This window comes from Choristoneura fumiferana, chromosome 21, assembly GCF_025370935.1.
Source record: "Choristoneura fumiferana chromosome 21, NRCan_CFum_1, whole genome shotgun sequence".
NCBI classification, from domain to species: domain Eukaryota; kingdom Metazoa; phylum Arthropoda; class Insecta; order Lepidoptera; family Tortricidae; genus Choristoneura; species Choristoneura fumiferana.
In genome coordinates this window covers 10,891,869-10,915,225 of record NC_133492.1, presented here as the reverse complement: position 1 = coordinate 10,915,225, position 23,357 = coordinate 10,891,869, and the positions used below count along the sequence as shown (strand labels likewise).

General features: G+C 37.2%; 2 protein-coding genes across 2 annotated transcripts; one reads left to right on the top strand and one right to left on the bottom strand.

The window, feature by feature from the left end:
• Nucleotides 1-49: 49 nt before the first annotated feature.
• On the top strand, nucleotides 50-13,028 carry LOC141440037 (uncharacterized). Its single transcript, XM_074104496.1, has 3 exons — nucleotides 50-266; nucleotides 370-504; nucleotides 9,586-13,028. Exons 2-3 carry the CDS (start codon nucleotides 380-382, stop codon nucleotides 11,219-11,221), a joined length of 1,761 nt encoding a protein of 586 aa, XP_073960597.1. The 5' UTR covers nucleotides 50-266; nucleotides 370-379; the 3' UTR covers nucleotides 11,222-13,028.
• Nucleotides 11,874-22,932, bottom strand: LOC141440039 (ubiquitin-like protein 7). The gene is made up of 8 exons (XM_074104497.1): nucleotides 22,477-22,932; nucleotides 21,391-21,605; nucleotides 20,689-20,920; nucleotides 20,133-20,257; nucleotides 18,970-19,102; nucleotides 17,818-17,928; nucleotides 16,776-16,898; nucleotides 11,874-14,492 (listed from the first exon to the last, which is right to left on the bottom strand). Exons 1-8 carry the CDS (start codon nucleotides 22,625-22,627, stop codon nucleotides 14,440-14,442), a joined length of 1,143 nt encoding a protein of 380 aa, XP_073960598.1. The 5' UTR covers nucleotides 22,628-22,932; the 3' UTR covers nucleotides 11,874-14,439.
• Between the last annotated feature and the right edge of the window lie 425 nt (nucleotides 22,933-23,357).

Genomic DNA, 23,357 nt, shown 5'->3' with positions numbered 1-23,357 from the left:
GACAATGACAACATACCTTTTGTCATTCGATTTCTATTCGATTCAATTCAATATCATTCACCAGTCAGTAAACGTGAAGGCTGACTGAATGTGCGTGAGACTTGACTCAAAACAAAACATAATCGTGTCGAACAGTGACGTTCTAAACAAAAAAATATTAAACATGTCCTTTTCTCGTATTTTTGTAAAGTCAAAATTTTAGTGTAACCGGAGTCACTCCACATATTTTCTGGGATAAAGTAAATTCTCTGCGAAAGTGCGCGAAGGTGGGTAAAGTTCCGGCGTATTTGTGTTATTGTTTTGCGCACTTGCTTGTTGATTTTGTTGTATTCGTTCGGGAAGTGCTGTAACTTATTTTATTTGTTACAGATATATTCCAATGGACGGCCCCAATCTCGATCACAGTGATTCCGATTCTGGGGAAAGCTGGACTCTTTTAGAAGATTCTCCAGCGTACGCTTACGAGGCTCTAGAATACTGCGACGGTCTCCCCAAGCCAAAGGGGTAAGTTTAAAATATGTTTCGTTTAATTTATTACTCATTTTATTGTCAAATACAATAAGAGCTGCTGTAATTCAATGGGTTTGGTCGACCTTGAATTCTGGCTATTTAATTAAGAAATCAATGTGAATAATATATATTGTGCTCAGGTATGTATTTTTATCCAGTAGTATGTTAATTAGTTTAGTTTGCGCTACTTATTACCATTATAAATGCTACAATACTTAGTTTATTACAGTTTAGTGAAAGGGCTGGTAATTTTTTCCCCACATGGTATTTTTTCGTTAGTTGTCTCAAAAGTATTAAATGATTTGTGGGGTTGCCGTCATCGAAACCGATGAGGAGGACTATATATATATATTAAATGATTTTAATATACTTAATTTTGATCCTTATAGGCTTTTGAGGGTGAGATCCAAAAAAAAATACCATGTTGATAGTCAAAAATCTATGTATACAAATAAATTATTATGTGTGATACAACAATTTTGTACATGTAACTTTCAGAAAACCACCCTTAAATCTCTGCATTGCAAATTTTAATGAATGTATTAGCCTAAATGTACATAGAAATAGTATTTAAAAAACAATACAATCTTGTTTGTGATTGTGGTTTATTTTTGGTATGGATAAAATAACCATGTGTTATTTTCTATGATGAGCAAAGGGTCAAGCCCAGGGAAGGCAACTGACTGCTGCAGGGTAAACAGTGTCAGCTACTACCTACCCTGGGATTGACTTACTGTACACCATTGGTCATTTTTGTTTGGTTGGTAACCCAAATTTTAAAAATGTTTATTTAGTGTTTTGAAGCTAACTCAAACAATTTTAATATTGCGTGTTGATTATGAATACCTACAACACATGTTGGTAAATTTGAACAAGTCACCTCAAAACAATGACTTGTTTACTTACTTCACTATTGTCACAAGTTTTAAGTAGTAGGTAAAGAATTTTAAGTCTCGATAATGACTATGGAATTCACAAAAGAAATGTATAAAAACGAAACTAGTTGATATTTTTTTAAATATAATTAGTACTTAGACGACTGAATGGTCTATACTCAACACCGTATATAGATTCCAAAAAAATCATGTGTTGCCAATAAAATGAAAAAGTTTTGCATCGGTAAGTTTTAACTTTACTAAATGTACATAAGTATTTTATTTATATTTTAAAGCTAAATAAATGCAATTGCGTAAAATATAAGTTTAATGTTATAATTTCGCAACAGATATTTTTTAAAAGTGTTCTGTCAAGGGGCTCAGAATGGTCTATTGTACTCTGAAACTTACCGTATTTTATCAAAGATTCACATGAAATCAATGACGTTAGACGGCTCCAATATAACAATGTTACATTATAAATATTAAAATTTACAATAGTACGGATAAAAGTTAGATTGCATCTTAGGTAGTAACTTTAAAAAGTAATTAATATAACGTCATAACGAATAAGATTTGCAATAGAATTTAATATAAATGTAATATACAACTAAATTTAATGTAAATAAATTTTCACCATTTACAGATTATTTTGGTTGAAACTGTTCTGTAGAAGCGGAGTTTAACTGAAAAATTGCTTTGTTTACACGATTGATTTTTTCCATTGAATAGTACTTTAGTTGATATTTTTTTAAATATAATTAGTACTTAGACGACTGAATGGTCTATACTCAACACCGTATATAGATTCCAAAAAAATCATGTGTTGCCAATAAAATGAAAAAGTTTTGCATCGGTAAGTTTTAACTTTACTAGATAATGTACATAAGTAATTTATTTATATAGAATTGCAAAGCTAAAATTAAATGCAATTGTGTATATAAATAATTTAATGTAAATATTAATTTCACCAACAGATATTTGGTTGAAACTGTTCTGTAGAAGGGGAGTTCTGATCTGGGGGGCTACTAGAGATTGCAACCCGGTATGTTCCTCAACCCGGCTGGACCCAGTTGCATTCGTCGCCAAACCGGGCCCGGCCAGGTTGTGTGTTAGCAATGAAACCTTTAAAGTATTTTATGAAAATTTTCTATTTATAAATGGAAAAAAGAATGATTCAAGGTGAGTATTTATTTCAAACTGGCTTATGAACAATTATCACAATAATCAGTCACTCAAGCCTCAAAATTACACTTAATACAGAATTGACTACTTTTACTTATGGACGGAAAAGTAACATAACATTAGTATTAGTAATAATTCATAAAGCAGGTCTTTCTCTTTACTCCTTATAGTGTCTATTTGAAAACATAGTATTAAAATAAGAAACTAATAAGCAGCTTAAAGTACTAAACGTGTCATAACAACTTAGATTAGATAGATATAGACCGGGAGATGGTGACACAAAATATTAGGTCATTTGTACCAGTATGGCGGTTCTTCAGGGGTCTAAGTACGGAATGACAAAAAAGAAAATGATGGTAATAGCGCTGGTACCGGCGGCCCAATCGCGTGGGCGTTAATCGAACGTGTCGGATAAATAACGAGTGTCGAACGATTTGTTCCACAAAAATGCTTGTATTTTCCGATAGTCGATAAAAAAAGAAGTAGGCGGTAGCGTAATGCCATACTTCTCCGATGTGACCTACAGCCCGCCATACCGACGCGAATACATTAATTAAAAAAAAAACAATTCAACTATTTGTTCCAGGCTAATTTTTGCACAGCTAATCATCGTCTAGTAGCCATTCACGAAATACACCATGCCCTATTTTTCTGGCAGTTCCAAATGGCCGCCATACCGCCGTAAAGGAGTATTTTTTTTTTGCGCAAAACGATTTGTACCAGTATTGCATTTGGATTTTTGGAAAGTATTTGATAAAATGTGACCGTTATTATATTTCCCATACTTCTAGTAGGGGGAAAAAGTGCTGCCATACTTGAAAACGTATTTATTCGACACGTTTTGAAAATACGACTGTAAGATACGTACAACAACATTTTTTACATCATTGAATCATTGTATTCTGTTCGTTTGGATGTAATTCTACCTAAAAAAAAAAATATTCCAGATCGTAACGATGGGGAGGACGACTGTCAGACTTAAGCCAAGATGATAAAATTTTTTTTTGACGATATGTACCAGTATGGCATTTGCATTTTTGGAAATGATATGATACAATGTGACCCTTATTATATTTGCCATACTTTTAGTAGAGGAAAAAAGTGACGCCATACTTAAGCCAAATCTTAGAATTTTGAAAACAAATGTACACATTCGCCAGCTCCCACAGGTATGGCATTATCTCAGACTTCTATTTATGATCATACAAAGAACTGTTAAAAAAAATTAGGCTGGTACAAGTCGTTTTGCAAAAAAAAATTACTCCTTTGCGGTATGGCGGCCATTGGGAGCCGTCGGAAAAGTATGGCAAGGTGATTTCCGTGAATGGCTACTCGACGATGATTAGCTGCGCAAAAATTAGCCTGGTACGAATGGTTGAATTTTTTTTTATTAATGTATTCGCGTCGGTATGGCGGGCTGTAAGTCACACCGGAGAAGTATGGCATTACGCTACCGCCTACATCTTTTTTTATCGACTATCGGAAAATACAAACATTTCTGTGGAACAAATCGTTCGACACTCGTTATTTATCCGACACGTTCGATTAACGCCCACGCGATTGGGCCGCCGGTACCAGCGCTATGAACATCATTTTATTTTTTGTCATTCCGTAATTAGACCCCTGACCTGAAGAACCGCCATACTGGTACAAATGACCTAATATTTTGTGTCACCACCTTCCGGTCTAATAGATACTCGTCAACTTTGGTAGCTTTGGTATAAACAAAACAGCGCCGCGGTTTACTTACCGGGTCCGGTGATTGCCTAAAAGGGCACCGAGCCCGGGCGGGCCCGGCGCCGGGCCCGGTTTGCAATCTCTAGGGGCTACCACGAAATTCGAAAATCGAAGTTCGTATCGTATTTTCCCTCGGACTCTGGTATTAAATAAAAAATAACTTAAGATCCCATGCCCCAATGACCTTCGATCTGAATTCCTTAGTTTTCTAATGTTTTTTATAGCTTATTATATTAATAACAACGGCTTGCAATACAGTATCCCATATTTACTTCAAAGTTTATTGTCTTCGAGATATTTGGCATCAAAGTGGAACAATTTTACGCCAAAAAACTGGTTTTCTGGCCATAACTTTTGTGTTAATTAGTTTCAAATGAAAACCCTAGACACGATTTTAGGGACGTCAAAGACGAATCGAAATATGTAGATTTCGTATATGTTAGATCTTTCACGTCAATAGAGATACGAAATAAGTGGTTTTTTAGATAATGTTTAAAAAAATCATACAAAATTAAGTATTCATTTTTTTTTTCAAAATCCGGTAGGTAGACAAAAATGGAGATAAAAGATTGAAGAACCGATAGCCGTTTGACTTATAATTATGTCTGTAGTGCAAAAGTAGGATACGATTAAAAACTTGTCAAAAATCGATGAAAACCTCGGGTAGCCCCTTAAGCGTCAGCGGGATGGCGAGTTACGAAGTTTGAATTTTGCACTTCGTAGTATGGATTGATCGAATCGAATGCTTTCTATACTCGTGGTAATTTTCGTTGTTGAGTTTTTGTTTTCTGTTGCCGGTACCCATTTAAGGTCTAAAATGGTCTAAATAAAAACAACATATTATAAGACTATTTTTTTATTAATGTACCCATGCGGGTTGGTTACATCTGGAACGTCACAATTGTGACAATGACGTTCGGCCATCTTTGGTAACTTTTTTGGAATCTAAATACGGCGTTGAGTATAGTGGTTAGAGAACCTGACTATGAACTTGAGGTCCCGGGTTCGATTCCCGGCCGGGGCTGATATTTGTATGAATAATATGAATGTTTGTTCTCGGGTCTTGGGTGTATAATCTATAATATAAAAGTGAACCGCCAGAACGGGAAAACAAAACGAGACCGAGCAGGATGGCGCTCTACAACACCATTTTGACACGTTTCTCCCAAACAACACATTATTTCTCTGGAATTTTAAAGCAATTCGATTCTTTGACTTCAGGAATCGCGAAAAACTTGAGAAAATATGATTAGGTGTGTACATTTTGTATATTAAGCAAAATAAAATCACAAGTTCGAATTTCGAGCCAAAAACGAGCTATCTATTATCTATGCCAGTTAGGGAAAAATAAATCTATTCATTATCCTGCATTGCAGTCTGTAAAGCTCTTTAACCCATTCATTGCCGCGCGCCAGATTACGTACTTTGCTGCGATGCCGACGCTTCTGCAGAACAGACGCCCATCGGCGTCAGCGGAATCCAGGGAAAGCTAAATTAGACGCCCATCGGCGTTTTCGGCACTCCAGTTGCAGATTTGTAGATATGCATAAGAAACAGTGTTCGTAAACTTTTTGTGATATTTTATTATCACTGTTTTTGTACAGAAGTAATGAAAAATTATTTTGTCGGAAAAGTTCGTATTTAGGTATCTTGATAAAAAACATTATTCACTAGAAAGATGGTGACTGACTATCCTACTTATCCTACTTTTGTGTGTGTGTGTGTTTGTTACTCCTTCACGTTAAAATGGTTGGACGGATTTGGATGAAATTTGGTACGTAGATAGCTGGACATCTGGAATAACACATAGGCTACTTTTTATTCCGATATTCCCACGGGATAGGGATAAAATCTGGAAATAACAACTGCTGGGCTTAGAGTCATGAAATTTGGTATGTAGATAGCTGGATGTCTGAAATAACACATACTTTTATTCCAATAATCCCATGGGATAGTTGTTCTTAACACCTCAATGAAGATTACGACGAATTACTATATAAATATTGGGATTTCCCTCGGGAACTTTGTAAAATCCCGGAATTTCAATTGTAACTACCAGATCGAATAGTTTACGCGTGCAAAGCCGCGATTAACTCTAGTAAGAATAAGAATAAGAATATTTATTTGCGAAAATGTAGTAGTAAATACAGTTGGAGAAGCGTTTTTGAGTGCGTACATTTTACTTAAACAAGCATGCAAATATATATATTAAAGTATGTATTTATCTGTATAAGTATGTTTATCCGTTGCCTAGTATCCATAGTACAAGCTTTGCTTAGTTTGGGACTAGGTCAATTGGTGTCAAGTGTCCCATGATATTTATTTATTTATTACTTAAATCTACATGTCATTTTTCGAGGGTTTGCTATACTTTGGCAAGGAGATTTTCATGGGTTTTTATTATTTAATTTAATTTGTTTTTTCTTTTATGAACACTTTTTTAACCTTTTCGCCGCCACGACAAATACAAAAAACATCACCCATACGCCAGGCTTCTGAATTGTAATGTAACGTCTAAAATTGAACCTAAACGCAATTGAACGAAGGTTGCTTGTGCATTGAAGTAATAGACGTATATACAGGTCGTTGGCGTGGACCTACGGTGCGTATATATGAGTCGTTGGCGTCGAAAAGGTTAACATGAGATAATAGTTATTTATTCTACAGTTCAAACCGGTTTATTTAAATTTAGTGTATGGATGTGGTATTTTTTTGCCCTTGACTGTAAGGAAACCTAGATGCGTCAGTCCGACTCGCACTTGGCCGGTTTTTTAATAGCTATCAGTGTTTTAGTTTTAATCATTTTTAACCCCCGACGCAAAAAAGGGGTGTTATCAGTTTGACCGCTGTGTGTGTCTGTCTGTGGCACCGTAGCTCTTAAACGGGGGCCGATTTGAAAGCGGTTTTTTTTTAAATTGAAAGCAGGTTTTCCAGCGATAGTTCTCAGACATGTTTTGTCAAAATCGGTTCAGCCGTTTTTAAGATATTGAACTTTGAAGTGACAAAGTCGGGGGTTTCCAACTTTTTGTTGGTTAGGTTATTGTTTAACAAGATCGCCAAACACCTACTTTTTTATTTGAATAAGACTTGTCTACTTATGTAGTGAATGACCTTGTGAATAAAAACAATTTAAATTATTTTCAAGTAACATTCCTACTTTGGAAGGCGAAATTGTGCGCAAAAGTTTTCTGGTTCAAATAAACACGCCTTCATTGGAGTTGTGCCAAATAACAGTGAATGACCTGTAGGCCTTTGTTTTGGTTTTAATTCAAGACTGCTTTGATGCGAATGTGGAAGTTTATTTGTAGATTAAATTAAATAGTATTTATTCATTAATTCTTTGACTATACTCAACGCTGTATTTAGATTCCAAAAAAGTTACTAAAGATGGCCGAAAGTCACTGTCACAAGTGCCATTGTCATTGTCATTGTATCGTTCCAGATGTAACCAACCCATGCACATTAATAAAAAAATAGTCTTATGGTACGGGATAGTAAAATAAGAACGAAAATGCAATCACACTGGCTTTTAATTACGGCTTAAACACTTTTTAATTATAATTGGGCATAAATTCCTCTTAATTATGTGATAGGTAGCAAAAAAAAAATCAAATGAGAATGAGCTCCGCTGCCCTTATATGCACTCGTCCCCACCAACGGCGAGTTGCAGGTAGATCATTTGGACGGTAGGCTGGCAAAGCTTGGCTCGGCATTGGCTGGCTTGGCTGGCTGGCTGTGATTGGCTACGGCGTTACGTAACACTTATAATATTTACCGGCAACAGAAAACTTAACAGGAAACGAAAACTCAGGAACGAAAGTTACCACGAGTTCGATTCGATCAATCCAAACGTCGTCAGGCCATACTACGAAGTGCAAAATTCGAACTTCGTAACTTGCCATCCCGCTGACGCTTTAGTTATTTAATACGAGAATCAGAGGGACAATACCAATAGGTACGATACGAATTTCGATTTTCGAATTTCGTGGTAGTCCCCCAGATGCCGAATGAAGTGACAATTGGAGATGTCATGGTGGCCCTGCCCTGTGGCCGCCATGTTTACCATAGTTTCCATACGTGATTTGTTGTCAATATTTTTATGTGCATATCAAAAATATAAATAAATAGTATATATGTATATTATGAGATTAATAGTATCCAAATGTTGTTTAAACCTGAAGTATTACCACTGTAATATGAAATTTTCTTCTACAAAACAGTTTCAACCATATCTTTTGGTGAAATTAATATTTACATTAAATTATTTATTTATGCAGTTGCATTTAATTTTAGCTTTACAATTGTATATAAATAATTTACTTATGTACATTATTTAGAAAAATTAAAACTTACCGACGCAAAACTTTTTCATTTTACTGGCAACAAAAGTAGTTTTTTGGGAATCTATATACGGCGTTGAGTATACAATCCTTGTGTGGTTACTTAAAAAAAACTGCTTTTATGAATATCCCCGTCAGTGCGAAAGTACTTCAATTTAATTAACTTAATTTAATAACATCACCTACTTTCTTACTGACATTGGCTTACATAAACAGATTTGATAAGGTCTTATCGTTCTTATGCGTAGCATAGCAAAACTTTTAGATCATGAATTGTAGGTATTGTGCAGTTGACACAAGATTTATGATTATGACTTCATGTTGGATAGTAATTATAGTAGCCACACCCTCTACCTGTCTACCTGATAAGCAAAGTAAAGCAAGTTATGCTAATCAGCATCTCGGAAACGGCTCCAACGATTTCGATGAAATTTGGTTTGTACATACATACATATAATCACGCCTCTTTCCCGTAGGGGTAGGCAGAGACCACTTCTTTCCATTTCCTACGATCCTTACATACTTGTGTAAATTTGGTTTGTGGGGATGACAAATCGATCTAGCTTGGTCTTATCTCTGGGAAAACGCTTATTGTCGAGGTTTAGCCCGAGCAAAGCTCGGTAGCCCAGTACTAATGATTAAAACTTAGAAACCAGAACAAAATTAGTATTTAACCAGACCTATCAAACCTAACCAGCAACTACCTCCAGGGATATATTTTAGACAGCTCAACCAACATTGCAAATAAATTAATTTGCCATTGCCATTATTATATTTGCTAAGTACGTACCTACCAAGAATCTTTTATTAATGGTAATGTGGTAAGTATTTTGAAAATGTGGTATTTTGGAAATACCATGTTTCTAGGCACGAGCGTATTTTAGGTCTCTACGAGATTGTATCCTTTGTTTATTTTTATAATTTTTTCATTGCTTCAGGGATACAGCAGATAATACTGACAAAGATGAAGACACTGATGGAATATCCGTCATTACCGACAGCGAGCCTGAATCGATACCATGTGAAATCACTTACGAAACACCCGCCCCAGAAGAAGAAAGCCGTCCAACAGAACCCAAAATACCCCAATATATTTCGGTCAATCCCTTTGCCGAAAATAGTATAGATGACGAACACAATGAATCCATGAGGAGCGACGATGACCTACTTGGAGATAACAGCGGCAAGCACAAGACTTACGTGCATAGAAGAAATAAGAGACTGAGCACTGTCCTCAACATAATAATGCTTGGCAGCGTCATCACCGCCGCCGGGGTCGCCATTGGACACATGTGGGGGGTGCGGGACGATTGCACCATTCAAGCAACCACCCCATCAGTTAATAAAATCTTATCCAACCTTTACAAACTACAAGAGGAAAACAACTACTTACGAAACAAGTTAAAAGAACTAACTCTGTTAAATAATGTGCACATGTCACAACGAAAATCGTCCACCGATAAATCTATCAAACAGCCGCGATGCAAGAAAGTGTTTGAGGAACCATTGAGCAATAAAAACACGAACAAGGTGACGAAATGCCTTGACAATGAAGAAACCAATGCTGACAAACAGTCAGAACATACTCAACCCGAATACGAAAAAGAATTACTACGTGATGTCGATAAACTTAAAAATGTTTATATGCAAAATAGAAGCTGGCTAGATGAAGCAATCGCAAGAAGGTTGAAAAACGAAAAGCAACAGGCTGCCAAAGACATGAAAGGTTTGAGAAACATACTAAAAGATAATACCCGAGATATTAAGCAAAAACCTGAAAAGCCTAATGAATCGGTTGATATTAAACATCATGTAAAACCGGAGATAAAGGAGGATGTCGTCACTGATAAGAACTCAGCACCCGCAAAGAAGATCACTTATGCAGATTCACTGCGGTCTGATAAGGATAACAAAACAAAACAAACTGTCAACCTTGAAGCCGTCGAAACCAAGAACGATTACCGTAAAAAGAGACCAAAGAGATCTTATGAGACGCCAATGGAAAATTCATTGAGCGAGGAAGATTTCAAAAAGGATGATCGATACATGGCCCCTAAACACAAACAGGAGAGGAAAAAGTATGACCGCCATAATTTGCATAAGAAGCAGAAAAGGAAAAACAAATATGAACAGTGGGAAATTAAAAGTGGTTACATGAAAGATTTTGACGATTTCTCAATAAGTTCGTCACAAGAGAATGATTTTATTCTTAAAAATCCAGACAACAACGCACCCACTCGCGATTTCGAACGTAATGCGTTCATAACTGATTTCGCAGTTACCGCTGACAATATAAAGTCGACTCAAACCTTAGATCGACTCACTCGCAAGACTCTGAAGCAAGACAAGACCAGGCGCAAAGACAAAGATCCCACGTGGTATGAGAAACGAGCTATTCAGCGTACAGAGGCAAGAAAGAAACTTGAGCAAGAACTCTTTGGCGACACTTCTCCAAATACCGCCGGTTGGTATTTCAAGCGTATGCAGAAACGAGAACAGTGCCGCGTAAAGGGCGATAACAGTACACACCGAAAACTTTTAAAACGAAGCATGAACTTCAAATTGAAGCGTTAATTGCTGAAGATGCTATTGACACGCTACGCTAGTATTACAATTACTACATTAATTAATTAATTTAGAATATAGATTGTTGTGATGTTGACCGTAGGATAATGTTAAAGTCAGGATAAAAATATTATTTTGCACATTTTCACTTCACTCTTCCTGCGTATCTAATGCTATTGTCAGAATTATTTAATTTAGGAAGTATCTAATAATAATGATTAGAATGGTTACCTTAGTGTAGCACCTGACTTATTGAATATTAATGTTGCATTTTAAGACTTGACGATTCTTTTGGTACCAAAATATCATTAATTATATTTTAAATAAATAGTGAATCCTCTATTTTTCGCTGTATTATAAATATTTAATTTAGTAACTATTGTTACCCAGTATTTTGACTTATGTTTGTGAGCGAGCATATTAAGCTCATTCCCAGTACCTATGGGTCATCCATAAAAACATACTTTTGACATTTTTTTTGTAATTTACGTGTTAAATGTATTTCGTGTCAGAGATCTTAATTTCTTAGAAACCACTCGCCTATTGTTGGTTTATTAATTTTATAGTAATATTTACACTTGCCCTTATGGATTCACACATCCAGTGATAACTAGTTTTTAAGCAATCTTTAAAAAATTACAGGTATTAAAAATTCAAATCGTAATTTAAACTGTTTTATTTCGAACAATAGTGTTTGTACATACGGTCAACTGTGATACAGTAGTAAAATAATCCTCCTTCGGGCAGTCGGGTAATAATAGGTCCACAGTGTCTGCCTTCAATATCGTCACTACTTTATCTAAACAATATCGTCACTACTTTTAAAAAAGCTCTTATCTCAAAATCGACAATTTTATGAGTGAACTTTATGAACATTATTTCAAGGGCCGCTTTTGTTAACGTATTGATTTGAGATACGAGATTTTTTCAAATTAGTGACGATATGTAAATTGGCTGCCGCTACTTCTTTCATCTAATGTTGTCGCCGACACCGAACTTTTTTATTTCAAACTACTTCGTCCAACGACCGTTAGGTTGGGTCCATTTGGTCCAATTGCCTAAATGTCCAGTCTGGCTATTTCGTCCAATTTGCAAAATGTTCATTCTCCGAACGTTCAATTCACCAGATGTCGAATTTCCCGAATGTCCAATTCATCTGTTTCTATGGTTTTGTCCTAACCTAACCTTTTTGTGCCGAAAACTTGAGAAAACAGAGGTTAAATTTACGTCAAGGCGCGAAGTTCGGCAGCCACGCGTGATAGGAGCTCCGTCGACCTAATGGACCGAATTGGTCGTCTTCAGATTAAGGGGCTGTTTCACGATCCATTGATTTGATTAGCGTTAACCGATCGTTAAATGTGATGCCGTCTCATCTCGCCGTCGTCTCTCTATTCGAACAAAACAAATAGAGACGGCATCACACCTAACCGCCAGTTACCACTAATCAATGGATGGTGAAACAGCCCCTAAGTCTCTGCCGACTGCGGTAGCCATAACTAGGCGCTTGCAGCTGCGCTCGCCGAGTGCGGCCGACTGTTGCATGCGGAGGATCGGATGGACTTGGGTAAATGCTGCTTTATACACACAATTAAAAATAACCTGAAGAGGTTCGATTTTTAATAGTTTCGATTCTTTTACTTTAGGCTAACTGAGAGAAACATCACGCAAAGCTGTCTTAGTTGACAGTACAAACGTATTGGTAAAATAATGTATGAGCTTATCCAAAAAAATATAGGTAGGCCCTTTACCAGGCGAAGGGATATATTCCTCCCACATCTTATATCGGTTACTGTAATCAGGTTTTAACTCCAAACCTCCTACAAAATATTTTGTCAATCCCTAAAAATAATATTTTATGATCTTCATTCACAACACGCTTCTAATTCGCGTAATATATCTTTGGCAGCCGTTTGAATTCACTTGAACTCTAATTTCAGTAAACTACGGGGAAATTCGAACACGCACCTTAATTTCTATGACACTGAAGTACATAGGTCGAACAATCCTACTTCCTACTAATCCTACTAATATTATAAATGCGAAAGTTTGTAAGTGAGCGAGTATGTTTGTTACTCCTTCACGCTAAAACGGCTGGACGGATTTGGATGAAAATTGGTATGTAGATAGTTGGACATCTGGAATAAAACATAGGCTATTTTTTATCCCGATATTCCCACGGGATAGGGATAAAATCTCGAAATAACAACCGCTGAGCTTAGACTCAATCAAATTTGGGATGTTTGTTTTTAATGCAACGTCAATGAAAATCACGATAATTTTCAGGAACCCACGGGAATTTTGTAAAAAAATCCAGAAATCAATTAAACCGCTGTATCTAATGATTTACACGAGCAAAGTGATCAATATTTAAACTAAATAACTTGCATGCTTGCTTTGCTTACATTATTGCTTGCACCTTTGGGAGTATGCTTGCTTGATCTTTTGTTTTCATGCTTGCATCATCATCATCATCCCAGCCTATATACGTCCCACTGCAGGACACAGGCCTCCCCTCAGAATGAGAGGGCTTGCATGCTTGCTTCCATGCTTGCGTGCATGCTTGCTTGCGTGCTTGCTTAATTGCTTGCTTCTTTAACTGTTTTTGGTTCACGCGAGCGAAGCTGCGGGTAAAAGCTAGTTTTTTGATATTTTGTAGATTTTGAATGTTGAAAGGTCGTAAACATTGCTAAATATTCATGCATTATTGTGTATGACTAGAATTAGGATGTGGGTTGACATTATCCCATGGCCTTATTAGAGTTTAACTGTGTGAGACAATTTACCGGGCCATGGAAAGAATACCATGGCCCGGTAAATTGTCTTGTCATGTCATAAAAACTCACATAAGTAATAAAACTGTTTGAAGCGTGCCGTGAATGAAGATCATAAAATAATGTTTTCAGTGATTGATATAATGTTTCGTAGTAGATTTGGAGTTTAAACCTTGACTATGATAACCAATATAAGATGTGGGAGGAATATATCCCTTTGCCTGATCAAAAATATAATAAGACAAAATCGAGTATGACAGTTAATTACTTAGACAGGCGATGGGATAACCGTAACCCACATTTTTATTTCTGGTTTAAAGGAACATCTCCGACTTTCGTAAATACATTTTTTACAAGGCGTTCAATACGGTTGTAACAGTATATAAAGTACGTATGAAGGCACGCTAGGGGCCTGGTAAAGGGTTAAATTATTATTTTATAAGATCATTCAGTAGTTTAGTCCGCAATGGCTCCGCTGAATACTAAGTTGATAGCGGCATTCACGTCCCCTGAAACAAAATAAAAATTATCATAGTAATTTTATACTTAGGTTTTTTAAGACCACAGGCGTTATTGTCTATCTAACACATTTGAAAATCTTGAAACAATAGTTCTCACCACATCTTTCTGTCACATGGTATAAGACGATGGTAGAAAGAGAGAATGCGATCGCGACGTCATATGCGTTAGGTACACGCCTAATGGATTAACTGAGTCTGTTCAGACTCATCTTTGGTTGCGAATCCCGTGTGTGTTTTACTTGAAGCGACCTGTTCAACATTATATTGTATTGACGACAGCAAGGCTCGCTCGACTGAAGTTACTAGTTATAATAGCACAGGAAAAATTACATATTTTGGCGGCAAAATATGTACATCAATACGGTTAACTGATAGTGTCTTTTCCAACCTCGACATTGACGGAATCATCGATAGTATCGATGGAGCTATATTTTCAAGAATTGAATTGAATTGAATGTACATCAATGAAGCTTTGTTTATAACTTTTATCTTGGCACTAGAAATGAGAATCTGCCGAGTCCTACAAAAATTTAGACGTCCTACCCTCTCCCAGGGGGTATGGGCAGGGGCCAACGTTTAAAGAATGCCCTACTCATACTGATAGGATTTATATTTTGCGAGATATGAAGGGTTTTTGTTGAAAACATAGAACAGTCTAAAAATCACTTGCCAACAATAGTTTCTTAAGATGTTGATGTGATGGTAACACTGATTGCTCTCTGTGATCCTGATAAGACAAGCCTATATTGCTGCTTGAACCCAAAATTGGTCGAGTTAAAATAAAAACATTTTGTTTTCTATGTTTCAACAAACACCCTCCATATCTTGCAAAATATTGATCCTATGAGTATTGGGTATGGTCTCATTCGTGCTAAGATTAAAGTTATAAACAATGTTTTATTGACGTACATGTTTTGCCGCCAAACTGTATTTTTTAGTCTTATTTTACCTGTGCTATAAGTTAAGTTATGAGTAACCAAAGATGAGTCTGAAAAAACTCAGTTAAGCGTTAGGCCTGTAATACGGCCTCTGTTCTCACTTGATTTAAAAATATCGGTGATCTCGGTCTCTATATGATGTTCCAGTGCAAGGCACAGGCTTCCTCTCAGAATGGGAGGGCTTGTGCCGTAGTTCTCACACTGGCCCAGCCCTGTGCGAATTGGGAACATCACACACACCAATGTATTTCCTTTCCCCGCAAGTGTGTGCAGTGACAGAAATAGGTAAAGTCAACCAATTTAATACCTGGGATATCATTACGTGCATGTCGTAGTACATAATTTAGTCTAAAACAATGCTTATCGAATGACGTAAAATGTCACAATGGCAAGTGAAGTGGCCTAGGAATTGGTTGACTCTACATATTCAAAAACAAATCTTTCAGTGCTATTGGGTAACAAACATGCAGTTTGCTATATCATTATCACCAAATAAGGTCAAAGAAATGCGTCATTGGAGATAAGATATTGTATCGTTTTAGCGTCGACAAGTATGCACGTACGGTATCACAATAATAATATTTATGTTTATATCGTTTCGCATTTTAAATCATGAATTTAATAATAAAATTGCAAATAATACAATCGAACATAAATCATATTGGCTTCGTCTACGAATAATTCGTTTAACTATACAATTTACCGGGGTAAAAATGGATACTTTTAACTATGGCAAAAAATTACGTTCAATGAATTTTAACTACAGAAAAAATAGAAAGTCCATAGTTTTAAAGAGTTGTCCAGGGTACGTAACCATGGCAACGAGGATGAGTTACAAGAAAAAGTTGATTGACCTCAATATGCTCTATCATAGAGCAGTCACTTTACCGTAGTCTACGGTATCCTACTAATATTATAAATACGAAAGTTTGTGAGTATTTGTGTATGTGTATGTTTGTTACTCCTTCACGCTAAACCGGCTGAACGGATTTGGATGAAATTTGGTATGTAGGTAGCTCGACATCTGGAATAACACATAGGCTGCTTTTTATCCCGATATTCTCACGGGATAGATAGATAAATAGATATAATCTTTAGTGAACAGGGATAATATCTCGAAATCACATCGACTCCACTGAGTATAGTCATAAAATTTGGCACTGTTGTTTATAATGCAAAGTCAATAAAGACCACAACGTAATTTTAAGAATTCCCACGGGTACTTAGTAAAATTCCGGAATTTCAATTCAACAGCTGGATCTATGGTACACGCGTGCGAAGCCGCAGGTTAACATTAGTGAGTCATAAAGCTTCAGAATATGGCGGCACTGACCGGAACAAATGAGCAAGGCTCGCACGTTGAGTGCATCGTCGAGGAGCCCCATTTCGTGCATGTGTTCCAGCTGCGTCGCGAAGCCCTCCCCGCCGGTGCCGCCCGGGCTCTGTGACGACGACGCTACAACACATAAAAGATAACTATAAAGCGCAACGCACAACAGCATATGCGGGTCAGGTCGTTTCCGACGCGTGAGCCGCGCACTTCGTTGTATTCACACAGAGCGGGTCGGATCGGTGACCGGCCACATTTTCGGTATCAGCACTTCCATATAAACTACCAAAACGGCCCGCGCGCTGTTTGTGACGACGGGCTACGGTAAGAGCCCGCGCACGACCCGTCCCGCGCCCGTCGTCGGTGTGATGTCGTCAATATACCGCCATGTAAATACGTCCGTCGCGGGCCCGCTACCGACCCGTACCCGTCATCTGTTTGTGTTGGGCTTAAAAGCTGTAATATTCGAGCTAACATAAAATAGTCCGCATAAAATACCGCGCCACGCTTATTTCCAGCGCGGTACCTAGTAAATAAATAAGTTTTTGGTAGAACCAAATATTTTTAATACAAGTTTTTTTGTGCTGACTGTACTTTTTATTGGCTGTACTTGTATTGTCACCCAAACCAATTTGCATACCAAATTTCAAGTCAATGGTTAATGAACCGTTGAATAGTTCCGTCCTGTGGAGACGATCTTGGTCGGACTACCAGGATGTCACTACCAAATTATTGTATTGTCACACAATTTACATAAGTATACCAAATTATAAGTGAATCCAACTAAATGGAAGTTGGTCGAATTTAACTTGCAAGATTTGATTACAAACAGACAGACAACGGGACAGGTGAAACTAAATAAAAGCTTGTAAAAAGGGGTGCTTGTAATAAAACAAAAGGGGCAGTAGGCTGAGAACCTATGCCTATTAATGCATTTTGACAGTAGCTGTGGAGCCACAGATTAGCCCTACGCTAAGACGATAAATGTATACTTTTCTTTATATATTTGTTTGCTAATAAATGTGCACAGTAAATAATTGTGTACCTGCTGTACTTTGTTCCATGGGTGTCCCGGAGCTCCTATTGCCGGTCCTGTTGAAGACTTCTGTGATGGCTTCACTGAACATTTCTGGCGTGATCACCGCACGAGCAGCTCCTGAGACACAAAGGTTTTGTAAACTCTGCTGCTCAACTAATCCTCAGGCAAAATTGGAATTACATAATCTTTAGGTTAAATACCGGGAACTGCATCGTGTGGTAGTCATATACTATTGTTATCCTCTTTATGAAACACAAAAATAAAGCTTGATTTTTAGTCATCATCATCATCTATGACCTAGGTCAAAGGTGCGGCCACATGCAGTCGCTCGTTTACAGCGATAAATCAGGTCACGTGACCCCATTTTGAATGTAATTTTGAATTTCCCGCGACTCAAAAAAAGTAGCGTCAAGTCGCCGCGTCGAGCAGCAGCGACAAGATGGCTGCTTGCAGGAATGATTTTGGTTTTGGAAGCAGATTAGTAGCAGTCGTGACAGTGGTACAAATAATAGAAATTGGAGTGAATGAAAAAAAAATAAGTGTTTTTGCCGAAATTGAGGTTTCTTTTTTCTTCCAGCGATAAAGCTCAACTTTTTCAGCTTTATCGCTATGTCACGTGACCAGATTTGACGTTAGAAACGAGCGTCGAGCGATTTGCATGTGGCCGGGCCTTAAGATACGTTCCATTACTAAGTTTGTGCGATATTTGTATGTTTTCATTTACAAACCCACCCACAATACCCACATAAATAAATATATTATTTTGTCACCAGCCTAAGCCACATGATACTCTGTAGAGTTCAGAGTGTTTCAAATGCGTTATTTTTATTTACATTATGTTAATTTATATGGAAGAGTATAAGAGACCGACAGACCATCATGTATAAAAAGTAAAAGGAGTAAGGTAAAAGATATTCGTTCGCATTCGCGAAGAAATTCTATGCTGTGTGAAAAGTTCCCGATTCGCGATCGGGCCCGCGTGGGAGCTACGGCTCGGCCCCTTCATCCTAAGAGGAGACCCTGCAGTGGGACGTATATAGGCCCAGATGATGTAGATGATAAGAATCGAGTTGTAACAGCGAGTGATACAAGAAACGAGTTTTTCTGATACTGTTGCATAAGTGTATGGTGGCCTGCTTTTTCTAAGTAAGTCCATACCAGAGGCAGCGGGCGTGGATTCCGCGGCGGAGGCGGCCCGGCCGGTCTCTCCTGCGCCCTGCAGCAGTCGCAGTAAGCTGTCTTGGCTGCCGCCGCCGCGGCTGCTCGATGACGACACCGCCTCTGTTGCCGCCTGGACAAAACCGTTGGAGACAGTGCGTTAGTAAAGAAACATTTCTTTTAGGGTTCCGTACCTCAAAAGGAAATGACGGAACCCTTATTTATAGATTCGTTGAAAAATGTGTTTCCATACAAATTGCCTGAACCGAAAAATTATAGGGTTACCCTACTTCCGGCTGTCCTATAAACTTGAAATTTTTTATGAAGTTAGCAATCAATAAGAAAAGTCTGAAAATCATAGTTTTTCATGTATGACTGCTTTTGCACACACATTTTGCTTAGGAGCTCTGCTAACACTGGATATTCATGAGAATACATACAAATTTATACGGTGCGCGAGTCCGACTGAGGCTTGGCCGATTTTTTTATCTTATAATTGATGAGGCTTAAGTACACTTAGGTGACTATGTCAGCCTCATGTAACTGGCATTGATCACTTTTTTACAATGTGGTCTAATTCTAAAACCATTTCGAGGAAGGTTTATTAAATCATTTTAGTTAAAAAATTCTTAATGATTGTGTTGTGACCTTTGTTTGACTCTTGTGGTAAATAAACGTTTTGTAACTAAACCGCCTAATCCTAACACTGCCAGGCTTCTGCCAGGTGACAGAAGACTACATTTTTTAAATAATTGTGGCGGGCAAAGATAAACGCAATTTTTAACGCCATGGCAACAATGGTTAACTATAACTCCCATAACTTATAAATAGGATAAAAAATTGAAAACCCAACTAATACCAAAATCCTTCAAATAGGTGTCATAAATTCGCCTATTTTATAAGAAATAATATAAAAATAAACATTGTTTTTTTTTAGACCAATGCCAATTTCCGAAACAAAACCATCAAACACGCCTCTGCCAGATTATCTGGCTAGAAAAACGTGTCTGAAGAATTTATTCATCATTAAGAAACATTTAAAAACTAATTAAAAGTGTGTTTGATAGATTCCTGAAGGAGCCATATCTATATCTATCAAGATGTGACTGCACCCATACCTATTACCTAGTTTCCTAACACCCTCTAATACCATTCAGACACACCTGTAAAGCAGCTGCCAGTTGCTCTTGGGTAATTGTGCTCCTCTCACCCTCTTCATTATCCTCGTCATCAGCATCCTCGTCTTCGGAGAGTGCTTCGAGTGAATAGGCGAAGCCTGATGTTGGTGCTGAAATTGTACATCATAAAATAAGGTTTGATTAATCAACGGATATTTGAATCTAAAGAAGTAGGCAAGCGCTTGTGTTAGAAGTAGCATTGATTATAGCTTTGAATTAAAAATACAGTAAATTGACATTTTAAACTTTTGTGATTCTCACTCATAGTCAAAATATCACAAACGGGACTTATCACACTATTATTACACAAGTAATATGTACCTCGACGTTTCGGCAACGTTACAGTTGCCGTGGTCACGAGTCTACTCGTTACCACATACAGTCAATTGAGTTGGCTAATAAGTGAAGTGGAATGATTTCAGGATTACCATAAAAAATTGATGGCGGAATCATGCTTTTATGGCTCAAAAGTCAAAAGTATGTTAATTCATTGGTGATATTGATATCAGATACCTTAGTTCTATGAACTTTCAGCACTAACCATTTTCAAGGGAGGCAGAGGTGTTAGCACGAGTGTGAACAAGCCGAGTGAGGTGTCTTAGCGCTGCAGGCAGGTCCGGGTGTGCGTTAGCAGCCCTGCGCATCGTGGTTACGTTAGCACCCAGGGCAGCCAAGAGTTCCACCTCATGGAGCATAGAAAGGGTCACACAGTCTTCTCTTAGCGAAGGTGCATGTTCCAAGATTTCATTCATTGCTGACTCGTCATTTAAGAGCTGAAATTAAAATACAGTATATTACAATTTTTGTTTTATCTAAAGCTTGACAATACCTGATTAACATTCACCCACTTCTTATTGTTGTATTGATAGAAAATTGGCAATTATGGGTATCATGCTGATCTGATGATGGATTTGGAAGCTAGACACTGGAACTCCAAGAAAGGACAGTGTAACCTAGCCATGTTTGAGCTTGTCAGACTAATCTTAGGGTGTATTTTTACTAAGGCTTAACATCCATAACATCTTGGGTAACTCCAGGGTCTGATAATAATGCACCCAGGCAGGCACTGGAAATCCAAGAATGAATGATGACACCAAGAAGATATGTTCTGGTTTGTTAGATTGGTCCTAGAGTGTATTTCAATCAAAAAATTTCCATGGTCAGATGATGGAACACTTTACTACTACCATTTAAGTTTCTATTTAGTTTTTTAATCTATCATTATTATTATATATTCTTTTACCTGCATAGCTCTCGTCCAACCAGGAGCATTGGGTGTGCATCCCAGAGTCCTAAGTGAATTGGCTATTTGTTGTAACTCAGCATCAGAGTAAACAGGGGGTGGTAAAGGAGCCACTGGCACCTTCTTTTTGACAACATGGACCATCTCACCACTCTTCACACCACTGTCCAGCAGAGTTGCTTCATCTTTAAGAATCTTGCCATGATGTATCAATTCTATAATTAACAGGCTTTCAGTAAATTACATATTTGAATAGTGGTTATTAATAAAGTAGTTTAAAATAGTGTTTCGAAAGGCAAATAGGAGTAATTAAAGTGGAAAAGATTAGTTAAAAATCTAAAGTGAGTATTTTTAGTAAGAAGTAAGTATACTTCCACTTCCTACTAAAAATATAAGTGTGAAAGTAACTGTCTGTTTGTACCCTTTTCACACTTAAACCATTGAACTAATTTAGATGAAATTTGGTATCTGTCAACATCATAAATAAGTGATCACTTTTGTACCATGTTGCTTTCCATCGGTACACAATTTTGTTCAAACATGATTTTAATATGACAAGGTACAAAAGTGATCACTTATTTATGACATTGACTGTACCAAGATAGTTTGAGCCTATGCAAAGGGCATAAGATTTTATTCTGGAAATATTCAGTTTCCTTAGGAGAGTGATAAACAAATCCTTTGCAGACAGAGTTGCAAGCAACAGCGAGTAATATAAAACAAAAGAGTTAATTAATTATTTCATTTTGTAAAATATGTTGAAGAACTTGGTTTTCTATAAACTTTACAGTTGTGCAAGAGCTGGCATGAATAAAATCAAAGGCCCTGTATAAGAATGGCTCTCACACAGTGACAAGTCACATTACTTTTGTTTGATTAATTTGTGCCAGAGCTCTTGTGAATTTGACCTATTATTATATACAGCTGGTTTTAGTATTAGTAACTTTATAATAGTTGCAGATTAGAAATAAACACAAAGAGAATTTGGACTCTAAACTGTAATTATGAAATTCAGTGGTATCATTGAGCCTCAATAAAATAAAAACCTATGATCTTTTAAAACTAAATTACTTCAAGGAAACTCACCTAAGGAAGAAGATGGAACATTCGATTTCTTTTCAGCTTCACTTTTGAGCCGGTCGACAGTATTGTCTAGTGCAAAGTTTTCCAATTTAAATCGCTCTATTGGCCCGGGTTTTACTTTGATGCCTAAAAATACGCATGGTGCACTATCCATTGTTAAAGTTTCGGTTACTTAACGCTTGGTGCACGCACAGTAAATGTCCCTTGTTGTTAAGTGTTTTTAGAGTAAAGAAATCTTATTAAATCTGTTCAAATTATAAACATCGCAAAATCAAAAGCAAAATCACAATTCATCACACGCAACACAAGTCAAGCACGTCACGGTGTTGTTTTGTTGAACGTGTTGAACTCAAAGACTACAGTATACATAAGGAGGGTTGAACTTTTTGACGTTTTGATTTGATCGACTGTCACGCTTGTAGTGTGATTTTTTGTTTTTTGTACGGTGTAGTTTTCGTTCTACAGGGCTACTATGAAACTCTAAACTCGAAGTTCGTGTCGTGCGGTCCCTCTCGCTCTCGTATTAAACAGTATAAGCGTCAGACAGAGGGACCGCACGGCACGGAGTTTCGTAGTAGCCCTGCTGCTGATTTGAATATTGTGGCGTGTGCATGTACTGTACAGCATGTACTGTCCAATCGAACTATTTTTCTGCAGCCAGTGGTACTTGTGAAATCATAAAGGTGCGGCCTCATGTAGCCGCTGAATATAGCGACAAAGCTGAAAGTGTTAAGCTTTATCGCTGGAAAAAAACCGCTGGTATTTCGAAATAAATACTGCTATTTTTCATTTTCATTAACTCTAATTTCTTTTATTTGTACCACTGCCACGACTGCTACTAAATAAGATTATTAATTGTACTAAGAAATCGGCTTCTAATCTAA

Coding starts and splice junctions, on each gene's coding strand:
- LOC141440039 (XM_074104497.1), bottom strand. CDS start 22,627: ATGGATAGTGCACCATGCGTATTTTTAGGCATCAAAGTAAAACCCGGG. Junction 20,921..21,390: donor GTTGGACGAGAGCTATGCAG/GTAAAAGAATAT, acceptor TTTTAATTTCAG/CTCTTAAATGACGAGTCAGC. Junction 14,493..16,775: donor AGCCTTGCTCATTTGTTCCG/GTCAGTGCCGCC, acceptor ATTTTGTTTCAG/GGGACGTGAATGCCGCTATC.
- LOC141440037 (XM_074104496.1), top strand. CDS start 380: ATGGACGGCCCCAATCTCGATCACAGTGATTCCGATTCTGGGGAAAGC. Junction 505..9,585: donor GGTCTCCCCAAGCCAAAGGG/GTAAGTTTAAAA, acceptor TCATTGCTTCAG/GGATACAGCAGATAATACTG.